Source organism: Seriola lalandi, unplaced genomic scaffold (assembly GCF_002814215.2).
Source record: "Seriola lalandi dorsalis isolate HSWRI2012SDOR001 ecotype SW California unplaced genomic scaffold, Sedor1 jcf7180002054322, whole genome shotgun sequence".
Lineage (NCBI taxonomy): Eukaryota > Metazoa > Chordata > Actinopteri > Carangiformes > Carangidae > Seriola > Seriola lalandi.
Window position 1 is genome coordinate 310,546 of NW_019524875.1, and position 17,241 is coordinate 327,786.

The 17,241-nt window shown below is 43.0% G+C and overlaps 1 protein-coding gene across 1 annotated transcript; it reads left to right on the forward strand.

Moving 5' to 3' along the window:
* Positions 1-901: 901 nt before the first annotated feature.
* On the forward strand, positions 902-15,614 carry foxk2b (forkhead box K2b). The gene is made up of 9 exons (XM_023406967.2): positions 902-1,398; positions 7,328-7,522; positions 8,675-8,828; positions 9,936-10,082; positions 10,494-10,687; positions 11,055-11,257; positions 11,888-12,136; positions 12,471-12,671; positions 13,953-15,614. The coding sequence occupies exons 1-9, from the start codon at positions 1,106-1,108 to the stop codon at positions 14,159-14,161; spliced, it is 1,845 nt and encodes a 614-aa protein (XP_023262735.1). The 5' UTR covers positions 902-1,105; the 3' UTR covers positions 14,162-15,614.
* The last annotated feature ends 1,627 nt before the right edge of the window (positions 15,615-17,241 follow it).

The following is a 17,241-nucleotide window of genomic DNA, read 5'->3' on the forward strand; positions in this document are numbered from 1 at the left end:
TTTTACGTCAAGGTCTTCTCAAACTTAAGACCATTTTCTTCTGTTAATCTGGTTTAACCCCCATTTGGCATTCAGTTCAAACCGACTGTTAACGCCTGATCATGACTTAACACCCTGTCAGAGGTGTTGTCATCTGAGAGGGGCCTTGAGCTGTTGCACGCGAACACATGCTCGCGCACCCACACTACTTCCACACAGACAGTGTTTACAAACAAGTGGCCTACAGATGGCAGGGTCACTCACCCTGACGATAACATGGCCTGCAGCAGGCTGCACGGCTCAGGATTACAAAACCTGCAGCCTCCTCCAGAGTAACGTGAAGTAGGTCTATAAAGGCGACGAGATTTCTTTGTAGTGAATAAAGATCTGTAACGAAGATAACTTAAAAGATAGCTAACCTCATCATTACAAACTCACAAGATGCTGCAAAGGGGGCGATGCTAAAAGCCAGGCATGGATTTTGTAGTGGAGGAGGAAGCCCATCATGCCCTGTGGTTTAGCACTGCTGCGACGTGGAGATTGAGGGGGGGGCTACATCCTACAAACTACTTCAAATACACGTGGTTGATTCTTGGTTAAGATAAGGATTACTATGTGTTACCGCTGCACGATCATAGATTGTCGATAATCTTTCGCTATGGTGATTATGGGGACTGATTGCACGTGTAAAGTGGTTGATCCGCTCCCTTCCTGTGTGGTTTGAATCGCTTACGCCGCCTCTTCCGTCTCACCGAGCAGCATATGCGCGTATTGCTACACACCAACCGACCTTGAATCTGTCCTCGGATTAATTCTGGCCTGTGATTGGTCACAGCATCGTAGCTGTAGCAGCTTTCTCCGCTCTCACTGGTGGAGAGCGCTGTCAGTCTAGCCATATCCGCCTCCTGCTCGTTCGGTTGGATCTCTCCGCTACCCTTTCTCTCGGCGGTGGGTCGGAGCCGCTGTCCCTGGCCTCGCATGTTCCCCTCTAAATTCCTGTTTTGAATTTGATGCCCCTCTTGTAGATTTGCTCCATTTACACGCCTCTGAAGGGCCGTAGTTGGGCGTCCGTACACCGGTGTCTTATTTATCCCAGTATTTGGCGTTTAGAGACTTAAACCCAAACATGGCCGTGGTGAGCGGATCGTCTGGGCCGGTTGCCCGGCTCGAGGGCCGTGAATTCGAATACATGATGAAAAAGCGCTCGGTGACCATCGGCCGGAACTCGTCTCAGGGCTCAGTGGACGTGAGCATGGGCCACTCCAGCTTCATCTCACGGAGGCATCTGGAGATATTCACCGCCAGCGACGACGGCACCGGCAGCGGCGATTTCTACCTGAGATGTCTCGGTAAAAACGGGGTGTTTGTAGACGGAGTGTTCCTCAGACGGGGCGCCCCTCCTCTGCAGCTACCACGAATGTAAGTTTCCCCTCGTTGAACATGTGGATGCAACGCTAGTAGCCAGGCAGCTAAAGTTAACAGTTAACAACAACTGAGTTTGTGTTGGCTAGCAGGGTCGAGAGGACCACGTGTTTTAGCATGTTAGCAAGAACTCCGCATCCTGTTCCCAAAGCCATTTTCTTTGTTGACATTCTTGTTAGCAACAGTGTTAATTAGCCGCCTGCCTTCATTCCACATTCCCTCCTGTGGTTAACTTAGCGTTAGCCGCATTCCACAGTGTCTGTATTGGAGGTAGTTAGCTAAAAGAACTAGCTAGCTCACTGGGGACACTGGACGCCGGGACACTGTTGTTGATTGTTTTTTAATCACGTGGACACTCTTAAGTCAGAAATGTATGTGTTGTGATACTGTAAACATTCACCACTGTGGCCATGCAAACACGATACCTAGCAGTTAGCTGTAGCATCTCTGTAGTTGTGAATGGAGCTCCTCTCGACCCCTAAACGTAAACAAACCAGCCCGTCCCCGCCCTGCCGGCTCACAACAGCAGAGCCTGCGGGACCTTTGGCCTCTATTCAAGCCAGCCGAAGACATGCTAGCTCGTGTACTCAATCAATTATTTGCCAACATTAACCATTAAATACGAATTTGAGCCTGTTGGTTAATTTCCAAATTAAATAAGACTTATTAGTGAGCAAGTTGGGTTTAGCTGTTAAGAGGTAGTTTCTGAGCTATGTAGTGCAGGTTGCAGCGTGCACACAGTGCCACTGTTTAACTTCTAGGATTGTTGATAATATGCTATTGTGAAATCTGCTGCTTTCCAAACAAACAAATATCACACAGATGAATCTATCCTGATCTGTATGTCATTTTGCTAATGGGTTGTAAAACTTGGCACTTGTATTCCAGCAAGTATGTGCTGCTGGGGCTTGGATGTAGGCCATGTTTGAGTGGCAGATACAGATAAAGTTAGATAACAACAAGGTATGTAGTAGTGCTGAAAGGCTAATTTCATCATCAGCAAAGTAATCGCCAGCAATTTTACTAATGAATTACTTATTGGAGTAATTTCTTTGCGTTTTGGACTATTGGTCTGGTTAATCAAGCAATTTGAAGACACCACCATGACCTTGGGAAACAATGATGGGCATTTGTCATGTTTTATCATTTGTATAACCCAAACAGTTAAAATAATCAGCAGACGTACAGCTTTTCTGTTTTTATATCTCTGTCCATTGAACAATTTGAAGACATCACATTAGACTTTGGGAAATCTTGAAAAATTTTACAAACCAAAAAAGCAAAAGGACTAACCAACAACAACAAATCTTCCAGTCATGTTTATACATTGAGTACTAGAAGGGAAAAAAGTATTGGATTTTATTGTGTTATCCTTGACAATTTCGAAGCTGTGTGTGATCATATGCCCATATTCCTATAATATCCAAGGCAAAACATAGGCAAGAGAACATTAGATTCTTATTATTGATGTATAATTTCAAACATGTAAGAGAGAAGAGCAAAAACTGTCCTTTTTACAGAATTGAAACTACAAACCACAGTGGGAGGCTTGTGTTTGACACAAAAATAAACCAAACCAGTTGTTTACATTTTGACCAGACAGGTTTATTTGGGATTTTGGCAGAAAAATAAGTGGTTCCAATTTATTCACTAAAGTGGTCTGTCATGTGGAGAAACCCACCAGCCTCTGCCAACCCTGGCCATACTTCCCACCCTGCGCTCAGCTATTGTGCAATCCCTCAATGTGAAACCACTTTTTTTTGTACTGCACAAAGAACAGGCTTGTTTTGACTTGATGCAATTTCTAAATTGGCCTTTTGCACAGAAAAATAAATTCAGTTTTACTGAGGTTGATCGTTTCTGTGCTGCTCCAGCCACATCATACACCCAATCCATTTCATTATGTAACCAACACTAAGAAAGAGCAGCAGTGGTTTCACGTTCTCTTATTGATCAGGCTGACTGCCAATAAAGAGCTTTTAATCAGTAGCAGTCTTTATTACACTTTAAGACACTTCCTGCATGGGCTCACATGCTGCACTGTAATCTCTGAGTCAGAGGAGACATCTCAAACGACCCTCACCACCCGGATGCAGCTAAAAGAGCAGATTGACAGCATGAGAGAACTCGCAGAGCTGTGGCCCAGGGGACAGGTCGGTTGTATTCCAGGGATTCCTCTTTGGTGATGTAAACAGAGCAATACAGAAAGGAACATCTTTCCCTCCTTCCCTCCCTCCCTTCCTCCCATCCCCTGTTCTATCCCACACCCACAAATTCTCTCCAAGTTGGTGCCCTTACTGTGTTGCTGTCTTCTTTTGTTTACATTCTCCCTCTTGTTTTGGCAGTGTGGGAGGGGGGAAAAAATCAAGTGAAAGTTTTCACTTGAATAAGCTTTGTTTGTTGCTGTTCTAACAGCTTAGCAGCACAGCAACTGTGCATCTGTGTTTTGGTGTTTAGGCCTCATTATTCGCACAAGAGCAAAATAGGGTCGATGAAGAGGTTTGTGTGAATACATGGAGGGGTGGGGGATGGGGTGTTCAGCTACATAAACGCAGCTTTCCAAAGCAGGGAGCCTCACAATTACACAATTAAAAAACTAACCATGAGTTTAACATGTTGAAACATCAGTGGATGGTAGAGTGGAGTATTGACAAACAGAACTTAATGAATACTGACAAAAGTTTCCAGAGCATTGAAAAAGTTGGCACAGAATTGATTAATACTTATTTTGACAAGATATTTCTGGATAAATAGCAGTTTTGTCTTATTTTATTGAAGAGGAACGATGGTTAACACAACGCTGCAATTAATAATTACTTTAATTTTTGATTAATCTGCTTTTGATTTTCTCAATTAATCGTTTTGTCTATAAAATATCAGAAAAAAGAGAAAAATGTTCTGTATAGTTTCCCCCAGGAAGAAGTATGAAACTGCCAAATGTTTAAAAAATTTATTTAATTTTCTTTTGATCAATTAACTAAAATCGGCTCTAATTAAGTGTTGTTTTGATACCTCAACTGAAACTCTATTGATACGCAGCCAGAGCTCTGATAATCAGTTCATCATTTAAATGAGTGAATGTGCTGCTTCCGTGTCACCTTATTGTATTATTATAATTCATGGAACCCAGAGTGGCATCTTCAAACATCTTTTGTTTTTGTATAAAAAGCCCATGACACTCAATGTACCATCACAGATGTCTAAGAAAACCAGCAAAAATCACATTTGTTAAGGTCAAACCAATGAGTTTTTTTCATTTTTGCTCCAAAAATGGCTTAAATCATTAATTGGTTATTAAAATAATGGACGATTCATTTATTGTTGATCATCACTTGAATACTTTGAATGACTTTAGCTTTTGGAGCAATTTGACATCATCAAATCTGGGAAATATTATCATTTTCCATAGTTTTCTGACATAGACTAAAGGTTTAGCTGATTAATTGATAATCAATAATCTGTAGTTGCAGCCCCAGTTGCATGCTTATAGACCAGGGACTTCTTGAAAAAATTAGCTTGTTGTAATGGTTTTCAGGGAATATTTGGGGATTAATTATGACTCTGTCTCAACCCACACACACTCTGAACCCACAGGAATCATCAGCCAACATCAACATGTGCTGCTCATGTTATGTACCCTCATATTGTAATGTCTCTAAAGCTTAATAGTCTATCTAATGTTTAACAGGCTGCTAGTGTTTGGGTCAGTATTTATATTTGCGCGCAACCACAGGGTGAAACGCAGGACAGAACATTAAGGAGCAGTGTTGTCTTTGATATTTTATTATTTATCGGTATATTTAGATCATTGTCCCCACTCTGTCAGTTACACACAGTCGCTCTGATGTTATTTAAAGATCGTCCATAACTTCATCAGATCCACAGAGAAATCTCTGCGCCCCCCCCCCTTCCTGAAAGGGTGCTTGGAGGTGCCCATGCATAATGAAAGTGTCTCCCCTCACCAGTCTGGCTCCAGGAAGTGTTTGAGTCTCCTCCTGTGAGCGGCAAGGCTAATTTGAGATGTAAGTGTCGGGGATACGGTTCTCTCAGCAGATGCCAGCTCTGTGAGAGCCTGGCAAAAAAAACAACAAAAAAAAACACACTGCTGTGCCTGGCACTTGTTAGCTAAATGAAAACCAATGTGTGCCTGCTCCGTCTCCAGGGTGTCGGGCAGCCTGATCCTGAACACTGATTTTAAAAAAGCTGCTCCTATTCACTGATCATCTGTGACTGTTGAAGATTTCATTTAACAGTTTCCCTACATCCCTCTATGCTAAACCAATGACGAGCCTGGTTTTTATCAAATCTAAAATATTTTAATTGGCAGAAACCCACCCTTCAACTTGCTCAGTTTCTGTTGGCAGCGTCCTCACATTCCTGAGCCCATTTAGTTGGTTTTAGTTTTTTAATTCCTCTGGAAATCAAATAGAGGAGTGAAGGTGATTGTTTTTCCAGCTATTTAAAACATCAGTGTTTTTAATGTCCTAAGAATCCAATCAGTGGTTCAGACCTGTTGTACCACGAAATGAGGTTGTCGCATTTTAAAAGAAATGATTATGAATGAATGAGAACACTTAATATATTCTAATTTGTTTGAAGGCAGCACACATGGGCCTAAACCACATGTTGAGATGAACTGAATCGGGTTGCTCTGTTAAATGGGAACGCCACCTTCTTTTAAACCCCACACCTTCCCCTTTTAGATATATATTTTCTGTTAAAATGTAGCATCCCATGTAGGATAAAATTGGTGCAGTGGCCCTTGAACTAGCTATGCCTGCTCATGATTGACTGGCTTCAGGTTTTGGCATTTGCATTTTCGAAGTCAGACACCTTCAGTTCATCACCTTTATCCACAATCTCTCCATGTTGGTGTCATAATTATCAGTTGAGCATGCGGCGCCCATTCTCTCAGTTTAGTATAAGTGATATTCTAGTTTACTGAGGAAACACAGGACACACAGTAGATTCATCCTAGAGGCAGAGACGCCCATTTCTGTTAAAGGAAGCCTCAGTGGGCCTTAATTCAATGAAGCAACAAGGCAAGCAGGTCCTGACCCTGCACACTGCAGTGTGTTGAAAGGCTCAGAGGAAAGTGGATATAACAAAGAGAAATATTTGCTCTGCAGTGGTTTGAATATCACAGGCAGGTGATAAAATAACTGCTCAGGTTTCAACTATTGAGTTTTTTTGTTATTGATTAACCTCCGGATAAGTTCGTAAGGATCATGTAGTCTATGTGATGGCTGTTTCCTAGAGCCCATTGTCACTTGTTCATTTGGCTCATTAGTCTGATGAACAGTCGAACCCAAAGACCTTCAGTTCACAAAGATATGAAACAAAGAAAAGCAGCAAATCTTCACATTTGAGGACCTGGAAATGATGAATATGTACCATTTTACATGATACATCACTAATTAATAATTATCATTGTAACTGAGTTTATTTTCCATTGACTTGTGTGAACAGATGAATCAAGCAGCGCTAATAAACAGAGAAATGAATTACACACATTCACCTGAGGTGTATTTTATTATTAACACGGTGCTGATGGGACGTGTCTTTATATTTACGGCTTGATCTAATTCTGGCCTGTCGTCCTCTGAGGCGACCGCTCCCTCTGAAAACAAGCACGTATCAGAGATGGTGCCAGTCTGGACTCAGTCCTCTGCAGTATAGAACTGCTTCATCAAGCCATTGCATCAGTATTCAAATTTAATTAACTTACACATTGTCTCTCTCAGCATGTTGAAGTGAGGCAGAATCTGCAAACAGCAGAGCGGTGTGTGGTGTTAGCAAGTCCTCACTGATTTGATTCGCCTTTTGAAACGATGTTTCATCTGCTACAAAGAAAAAACAAAAGCTGGGGTTTTTAATTTAATTTTTTTTTTTTTTTTTTAAATGCTGTGTCTGTTTCCTTCTGCAGGTGCACGTTCAGGTTCCCCAGCACAAACATCAAGATCACGTTCACAGCCCTGTCCAGTGGAAAGAAGGTGAAGCGCGAAGCTCCAGAGTCCCCAGTGAAACCAGTACAGCCCCAGATCTCCCCCCTGACCATCAACATTCCAGACAACATTGCTCACCTAATGAGCCCCCTGCCATCGCCTACTGGCACCATCAGGTACCCGCTACTAGAGATGATGCATTCACTGACCTCAAGCAGGCAGGAATCAGTGTGGAAAAATTCACCACTTTATCTCAACCAATAAATTAAGTGTCTGTTAAAATAACAATCTCCCAGATGAGGCGTTGATTTTTGACAGCAATTATTTTTTTTTTAATTTGTTGCCAGTTTAATTCTGATGGAAAACTATAATTAGAACTTTGTTTGAGTCTCATTTCTTAATGCACAGCAAATTACTTTACCTTTCATAGGGAAAGCAAATATTAAAACTGAATGACTCACTTCAACATTTCAGTTTAACCAGGTCTAAATTCAGCACTTGTTTCCATCAGTGTAATAACTGCAGTCCCAGTTCCGTGCACGGCGGTAAGTAAAGTAACTCCCACCCCACCCCTAGTTGACCTTGGGGTGTCAGCTGACCTTGACGTGGCATTTATGTGGTGATCAGCTTAGGCTTAGGTCACTGACTGCAGGGCTAAGAGAGGGAGGCGGCTCCACCTCAGACTCTTAGATCCTCTCAACCCCTGATCTCAGCCAGATGGCTTAAAAACCAACCAGGTTTCCTCTTTCATACAAGTCTCCCCCTGTAGGTTAAATGATAGAGTGTGTGTACTGCTCACAAACAGTGGAAGTAATGAAAGAGGCAGCAGGTGTTGAGAATGTGAGAATCCTGAGCTGTTGCCTCTGTGTTTGTTTGGTTTGCCAACATCTCCACCACACACCCCACCCCACCCCGAGAGCCTAAACAGATATGGAAATCCTGCTTTACATTTGAGGTCTCTTCATCCCCTGGTTATTCAACCTATTTACTGGATAATCACACTTGATTAAAGTTTGAAGGCGTTGTTGCTTTAGGCTTTGTGGATCCTAAAGCGACTGCAGTGTTTCCAGACAATCTGGGCGGTAGGGCGATTTGCATAGATGTCAGCCAAAAGCGTGCCACTGCAGCACAGACTGCGGTTGAGCCAAGCCAGGGAACGCAAGCGTGCCCCTTCTGGGAAATGCCACGCTCGTTATAGTTTAGGTTTAAGCACTTAATCCAAGCCTATATTTGGTTGCTTATTTCTTGATTGGGTGTGAATCATATTTACACTAAGTGTCTTGGCAGCTGACAGTGTTGTTGTTGTTGTCGTCATCGTGTCCCCGCAGTGCTGCTAACTCGTGCCCCTCCAGCCCGCGGGGTGCCGGCTCTTCAGGCTACAGGATGGGAGGTCGCATGGTCAGCTCTGCAGAGCTGCAGCTCATCAACGACAACTCCCAGCCTGAGAACGACAAAGACGCCTCCGGAGGTGACAGTCCCAAGGTGAGACTGATACCAGAGTCCAGTGACTAGTTTCACCCAGTTTGATTGAACATACACACTTTATTTCACTGTATAGTTCAGTCACTTCAGTCGCTGCTCTCCTGTAGCCTCCCACAGAGCAGTGTGGACTTTTACACAGTAAATCACACTTCCTCTGGTGTTAAACATGTCTTTTGAATACTGTGATTCATTAATGATCACAACATTTCAAACACAATAGCCCACTGTTTCCTTCCTTCACACTCATTGTTACTCATTTTCAGGCTGCTGGTCTGTGGTCAGATCATGAAACACATGTAAATCTCACCTGTGTAAATGTAAAATGTTTATTATATCCAACACACAGCAGTGAAAAACATGACTACGCACTGTCGACATATACCGTGCATTTAATTGATATATAAGTTTTGGTCAGATGAAGAAACCAAAACATAACATAATTTTTCATTTTATATTTGACATACTTCTATCTACAAAAATACCCTTCCAGTTATTGAAAATTGTCCAGGTAGATATCCACTTATTGCAGATATATTGGTATTAATCATATGTTTGCCAGTAAGTTAAACCAAATTTAAATTCAGAAATGCCAGATATATGTTTGCAGTCATTTTGAAATAGTATGCATTACAATTTTTCCAGCACTGACAAGTTAATTGTTCAAATGTAAAATCTTGCGTTCAGTTCATATCATCTTCCCAGTCCTTTAAAAATGAATACATTTATGAGATTGTTGGCAAAAAAAGGTTTTTTAAAAAAAGATGAAAGGCTAATTCATCTCTTTTTTTAAAACTCTCAAACTTTCAACCTTTGTGAGGACTTAAATGCAATCATATTTTATCCACAAGGAAAATAAAAAACAAAATATTTGAAGAATTATATGATACAAGCAAACTCCAGACTGTTGTGCATCATGCTTAGAGGAAACTGCAGGGATGAAATGGGGAAATTGCCCACCACATTTTAGGACAGATCTTTCTGTGAATTTCTCAGACATCAACATATTTTATCATCAAGATGACATGAAGACTTTTTGTTTTTCTGATTCTAGTAGAATTTTTTTACTTTGTTAATTCATGAAATCTGCATTTCTCCTCTGTTCCACAGGATGACTCCAAACCTCCGTACTCCTATGCACAGCTGATCGTCCAGGCCATCACCCTGGCTCCGGACAAGCAGCTCACACTAAACGGAATCTACAATCACATCACAAAGAACTACCCATACTACAGGACCGCAGACAAGGGCTGGCAGGTGAGTGTCAAGCCTCATGCTCATCTGTTAGATGATGCAAATATAGACCTGCTGAAGATCAAAGATAACCTTTAAAACCTCCTTTCTGATTGGCTGCAAATCCCGCAAGGTTGGATGGTGGGTCCATGTGGGTGGGGCTTGGGGCGCGGCTGAGAGTGGTTACTGCTTTGTTGTGACATCACAAAGTTCCAGAAGTCCTGACGGCTGGTTTAAAGGCTCAGTTTCTGAATACAGGCTGTGTGCCTTTCTCTAAACGCTTTGATACTTTCACAGTATTGTTATAGAACCTAGACCTGCTTTATAGTCAAAGAACACATGGACATCTACCTTCATATTATATAGGACCTGAAAAGCATGTTTTGTTTTTTTTGCTGTAACGTCCTCACCGCTCGTACATTTCCTCTGTTGCAGAACTCGATCCGTCACAATCTTTCTTTGAACCGTTATTTCATCAAAGTGGCGCGGTCGCAGGAGGAACCGGGCAAAGGTTCCTTCTGGAGGATAGACCCGTCCTCAGAGAGCAAGCTCATCGAGCAGGCCTTCAGGAAACGAAGGCCCCGGGGCGTCCCCTGCTTCAGGACCCCACACGGACCCCTCTCCTCCAGGTCTGTCTTCATTCCACGAACCACGCACTCCTGCTTTGATTCATACACAAAATCACACTAGTGTAAAAGCATTATATATATACTGGCAGTAAATGTGTAGTTCCACATGAGTCATTACCACAATGAGCTGACATTTTATAGCAACATTCACAGTCACACCTACAACTTTGTGATGCTGTATCTCTGTGTGATTGTTTGTTGTGGTTCTGATCATCACATAAAGTTGAAATGAGATTCGTTAAAGATCCATGACACATTATTTTATCACTATTGGCTGCAGTCTAAGTCACAATGTCTGTGATGTGTCGAGTGCTTCTTCCTGTGGTAAATTTAATGAACACTTGTTTTGACGCTGCCTCATCCCCAGGAGTGCACCAGCGTCTCCCAATCATTCGGGGGTGCTCTCCGCTCATTCCAGCGGCGTCCAGACCCCTGACAGCCTATCACGAGAGGGCTCCCCGGTTCCTCTGGAGCTGGAGACCTCCTCAGCTCCCACCCCGGCCTCCACCACAGCAGTCCAGCCCAAACTGGCAGTCATCCAGGAAGCACGCTTTGCACAAAACACACCAGGTAGAATACCCTCACTCTCTGCCTTCTGATTGTCGTTGCCTCTCTCACACAGCGGTGTGAGTTTCAGTGGAGCTGCTTTTGCGTCCGTGGACGTTGCCTTTGGACTGCCACAACATGTTATATTGTTTTATTTTCTTCTTTCACATTAAGCCAAGTCAGAGTCTAGGTGTACAAAACATCTCTCCTGAGCAAAGAAAATATCCTGGGGGATATAAACCACAATGTCTCAGTAGATTGACTGTAAAACCATAAAAAAGGTTGTTAAATTTTATTGACTCTCACATTACTTATTAGACTTCTTTATTGTGTCCAGTTAAAACAGTTACAGGGCTTGAACCGACAGCAGTGTTACACATGAAAAGCTTAATTAGATGCTTTTACCTGCTGACATTGAAAATGGCCTAAAACATTACAAACAATACCTGTGATGAATGTAAATGCAGAGGCCTCTCTGGTCTGTTTCTCTCTGTCTTCATCTTTTCATCACTCTCTTTTGCCCTGAAGGCCTCAGACACTGTTTACACTTGTGTAAACAGTGTCTGAGTGTATTTCACATTTCTTTGTTTAATAATAGGATGCTAGTTCACTTTTCCCTCCGTCTAAATGTCACTGTGTGCTGCACCGTTCCAGGCTCGCCTGTCAACAACCAGCCGGTACTCATAGCAGTCCAGCGTCCGTTACCTCATACCACCATCAAGCCGATGACCTACACCATGGCCTCCCCGGTGAGCACCAGCGCCTCCCAGCCTGCTGTCCAGACTGTCCACGTCCTGCAGCAGATCCCGGCGGGGTCGCTCAGCCCTGCCGCCGTCATCGCCCAGCCAGCCACCATCATCAAGAGTGAGCCGCAGGAGAACGGAGAGCACACAGAGGTCAAAGGTCAGTCGGGGGAAACCTGTTGTATCACCTCTTATATTGCATTTGGTGTCAGCCAAACATTAGTATCGTCAAGACCCAGGTATAATTCATGTATGTTTGCAATCTATCTGAAATTTTCTGTGTTGAGCTATTCTGTATACACATCTGTTGCACAGCTGTCCGTCCTGGAGGAGGGATCCGTCCTCTGTTGCTCTTCTTGAAGGACAGAGGGTGTTGTGTGCAGGTTTTCATTTGTGATATTGGGCTATATGAATACAATGGATTTGACCCATGTCATATGTTTGTCTGATCCATAACCCATCACTGAGTTCCTCCAATGCGTTTCTCCTCTCAGTCAAAGTGGAGACAGTTCCCACCATCACCTCTATAGGCGGCTCCAGTCGCATCATCCAGAGCTCCCAGTCAGCCACGGCCCTGCAGACTGTTACCATAGTGCAGCAGGCCCCAGTGGGTCAGCACCAGCTGCCCATCAAGGCCATCACACAGAACGGCACCCACAGCATCACCACTGCCATCCAGGGACCCGTCAGCTCAGGTGAGACCCACAGGAACAGTGTGAGAAGGAGGTGTGGGATGTTTCATGGAGATGCTGCCTCAGAGAAACTTTGGTTTACTTTCAAGGATTTTATAAGATTCACACATTTTTATTTGTTCCAATATGATTTCTGAAGAAACACTCTTTCAGAGGAATCAGGATATTATTTATTAAATGAACCCAGCTGTTCACGTTGTGCTTCAGTACTTTTCAGATGGATGTAAATAATTCTTCAGTGAGGGGAAGCTTCGTTAACTATGATTTTCATTACAGCTAATAACACATGTTTCACAACACAGTTTCATTTCACAATAAAGCCCATATATAGCGATACCAAATTTAGGTCTGCCACAATAATTTGTTGTTATGGGTTTATCAGCTGATTGTTTTCACTCTGTTGGCTCCAAAAAATGTCAGAAAATGGTTGTTTTTTTGCAAAATCCAGGGTGATGTCTTTAGATTGTTTTTTTTTTGTTTTTGTCAGACCAACCATCTAAAATGCAAAGATGTTAAATCGCAATCATACAAGATGAAGAAATACAGGAAAAATCTTCGTATCTGAGAAGCTGAACCAGAGATGATTTAAATGGGTGTGTTTACATGGAGCTTAATAATCCGATTATCATCAGTTTAAAAGCCCAAACAGAATAAACATGCTCCATATAAATAAACAGGCCTGAAGCGATTACAGAGGGGTAGTTTAAACCTTTTCATTTAACCGATAAATTACAGATACAATTTAACAGGATTACCTGTTGCCTGCGTTCTTTAAGCGTACACCCTCTGTCTTGACGTAAATGCATGGGGACATTTGTTTCTCCACTTCCCAAAAATGGCGGCTTCCAAGCTGAAGTGGGACAGTTTGTTCATCATCATCATCCTTGCGGCGCTGATCAAATATGTGCCAAAGAGATAAGATAGCTGCTGAGGAAGACGAGGGCATGACATATTCATCACTTCTGCGTGTCACGCAGCTGCTCACACATTTGTTGTAGCATGAATCAACCAAACGTCTCAGCTCTGTGTTCATGTGGTCTCTAATGAATGGTGTCATTACAGGTTCTAAATAACCACACACGTTCAAGTGCACCACAAGACCTGACAGTTATGTTTATGTTCAACAATAAGCACTTTCTCAGCCTCCGCGTAATAAAAAAAACTATCTCGCTCTCTCTGAGCCAAACCACACTTCCCACAGGCCAGCTGCTTCCAGATGTTGGTTAACCGCAGTCTGACAGTGAAATATTTCCTCTGTTAACCTGCCTTTTTTTTTCTTCTCAGCTCCAGCTGTGGCGAGCCCCCTCCACCTGCTGGCGGCCCACGCCTCCGCCTCTGCCTCCCTCCCCACCAAGCGTCAGAACGGGGACCAGCTGGCCAGCGAACAGCCGGACGCGAAGCGCGTGAAATCAGAGGACGAGGCGGCCCCGGCCACCGCCGGAGCAAACTCAGACTTGCCGGCAGCTAACGACCAAGGCAGCCACCTCAACTAGTCTGTACAACCACATACACCACACAATCCCCCCCACCACCACCACCACCACCACTTTCTCCTCCCTCCTGTCTTCGCCCCCCGTCGTTTGTTTTGTTACACCTCCTTCTACCACTGACTCCAGAGGTGCCAAACGGAGAGGATTCTTTTCATTTTCAGTTTGGGTTATCTGTTCTAGAGCATCGAAAGAAAACAATAATAATGTCCACCCCTTTAAAGACTGGAACATGGGTTGAGAACAAAATAAAGAAACGGGACAAAGATGAACTCAGAAGGTGTCCCCTGTGAGCCACTGAAACAGGAGAGTGACTAAACCAAGACCACAGGAAGCCTTAACAACAATTAACCCTTAAGAGCTGACCTTTGACCTCACGCGGTACAGCGGGAAGACTCAGCTCGGGCTGGACGCCACCTTTCTGTCGCATCTACCTCAGAGCAGATAGGAGACTCCGGCAGCCAGCAGACGAAACGACATCCTCCCCCCGGGTCCGCGACCGACTGAGCGCCGAGCGTGACGAGAACGCCAACGGTTAAAAAAAAATAAAAATAAAAAAGTAACGGTCAACGCAACCAGAAAGGGATCAACTCGGAGCCAATATTCCTGAAAACTCTGGCAGCTAGCCTCTCACAATACTGACCTTCCTTTATATCGCAGCTGTACGTAGATATGCAGTATTTTGTTGTTCAAAATGTGGAGCATAGGATTTTTTTTTAAATGTATTTTCACTTACCTAGATAAGTAATAATTTAATTAAAGGAAGAGTACAGAACGGTGAGGTCGGTGACATTTCGGTAACTAAGTTAGAAATCTCACTTTTTTTTATGTGGACTTCTGTTTTTCTGTTCAGTGAAACAGTGTAATAGTTTTCGTAATATTTTCTTTCCCCCCCTCGTTCTGACATATCCATATGAAATTGCTTCGTTATACCTACATATTTTAATACTTGCACAGATAACCGATATAAGCATATGAAATCTCCATGTGTAGTTCCAGATGTTGACCTTGCATGTATCCGACAGAGAAGTTGTTAACTGTAAATTGAACAGAGGAAAAAAAAAGACCCGCTTTGTCCAAACCAGAACCTGCACTTGATTAAATGTTTGTGTTTTCATTTCCCTCCTTCTTCCTCTTCTTTTTTTTTTTCTTTTTTTTTTTGTTTTGTTTTGTTTTGTTTCCCTCCCACCCTCCTCCTCTTCTTCCTCCTCCTCTTCCTTGTCCCTCCCAGCTGTGTTGATGTTGTGGTGTTGGCAGACCCCCCTCCCCTCCATTCCCTACACCCCACCCCCCACCTCCTCCTCCTCCTCTTTTGCTTGATTATTTTACTCTGCTCTGGCGACCTGGTGAGTCTGTTTTCTGATTGTACACGTTCCAAACAATAGTCAAAGAAAAAAAATTGATGTTTGTTCTGCTTCAGTGGAGAAATGCTTTTTTTTAATAAATTAATTTAAAGCCCTTCTCTGTAGCTGCGTGCGTTGTTTCGGTGTCAGGATGGTAGTGTGACGCTGGCGGTTGTAGTTCCCCTCTGCTCCACTGAGGGACAGCAGAGGAAAAGTTGTGCAGACATCAGATGGTTGCAGATTAACTTTGTCCTTTAACACGGGATGGCTGCATCAGCACAAGAGTGCTCAAGTACACATGTATAGCAAGAACATGTCAGCGTGTGATCCTCATTACACACTGATTTCACATAGTTCAACTAGCTCATCCATCGTTTTTTTTTAACACAAATGTTGCCTCTGAGTCTGTGGGGCTGGAAACAGCTGATTTTCTTTTCTTGGAGGGGATACGTGGTTTTCATAGGACAGTGGCAGTGTTGAATCGGCCCCATCATCAATAAGATGCTTGATGTTGGACAGTTTCTTACAATTAAATCAAACTAAATCTCAGGTCATCGTACTTGGTCCACACGCAAAATATAATTCAAATCATAGAAAACTTAAGTCAATTTACAAACGACATTAAGCATAAACAAACAGTTGATTGTTCAGTTTATAAAATGACAGGAAACAGTTGTTTAATGTCCATTACTGATCCCTGAAGCCCTGGTGAACACAGTCAGTCTTTTGCTTTGTCTGAGCAGGAGTCAAAGGCTCCGTCACAGTAAAACTCAAAATCGACAAAAACAATGATGACGATTGTTTCCAATTCTTTCTGTCGATAAGCTAACCCTGAGGCAACTCAATTAAAACATTTTAGCTGTAGTTTGGTTTCTTTGTGCCTGAGGAAATAATGAAAGTGGCACGTACAGCGGGGGGGCCAATAGTGGCCCAACAACATATTTTTGCCCCAGGGCCCTCGAGGAGGTTAATCCAGCTGTGAGTTCAAGAAATGTAAGTCAGTTATAAATAAGTCCAGTATAGAAAGTCTGCTCCTCTATTGGATGATGTAGAAGGGAAACGCATCAGAAAACATACTGTGTAAAGCACAGAATATAAAGTTAGAAAATCAAGAAAGAGACAAAGAAAACAGGTGTTGTAAGATACTTTTTGAAGATGCTTCAAGACTTTGCAGAAGACTGTTGCAGGCTCCAGGAGCCACATGGTAAAAGCTCGATCACCTTTGTGGAGCTAAAGATAAATCGGATTGAAATTTCATTCAATCATCTCCTTGGAAACAGATCAGGTCCATTCAGTAGCTGTTCTGGAGCTTTCAGCTGAATCGCACTCATCTTTTATTATTCACATCTGGGCAAACTCCATCTGCTGAACAAGATCCTGCAATGTAGTCGAGAGCTCCTGATATCTACCGGCAGACTTCTTTCTGTTAATTTAAATGTAAAACTGGCACAAATGTGTTGCTCCTGAATTTCCCTCCAACAGTCAGCCAGCTGCTGCGCCACTGATTCTTCTTCATTAGATTATAGAGGCATTAGAGGCGTATGAAAGCTCTGCTTTTGTTCTGATGTGTTTTTGTATAAACAAACGCCCGGCGACACTGAAACAATTATCCAGTTTGCACTCTGCAGAGCTCCCGCATTCTTGCTTTGTGTCGGAGGAGCTAAATAAAGCTGCTGTGTCGGAGGTGTTTCCTCACTTCAGCTCGCACAGAAAGCAACTCCAATATTCAGTTTTCAAAGCAGT

Bases quoted from the DNA above. Each gene is read 5' to 3' on its own strand.
- foxk2b (XM_023406967.2), top strand. From the start codon at position 1,106: ATGGCCGTGGTGAGCGGATCGTCTGGGCCGGTTGCCCGGCTCGAGGGC. The intron at 1,399-7,327 runs GTAAGTTTCCCC...TTCCTTCTGCAG, and splicing joins CCTCTGCAGCTACCACGAAT to GTGCACGTTCAGGTTCCCCA. The intron at 10,688-11,054 runs GTCTGTCTTCAT...CCTCATCCCCAG, and splicing joins CACGGACCCCTCTCCTCCAG to GAGTGCACCAGCGTCTCCCA.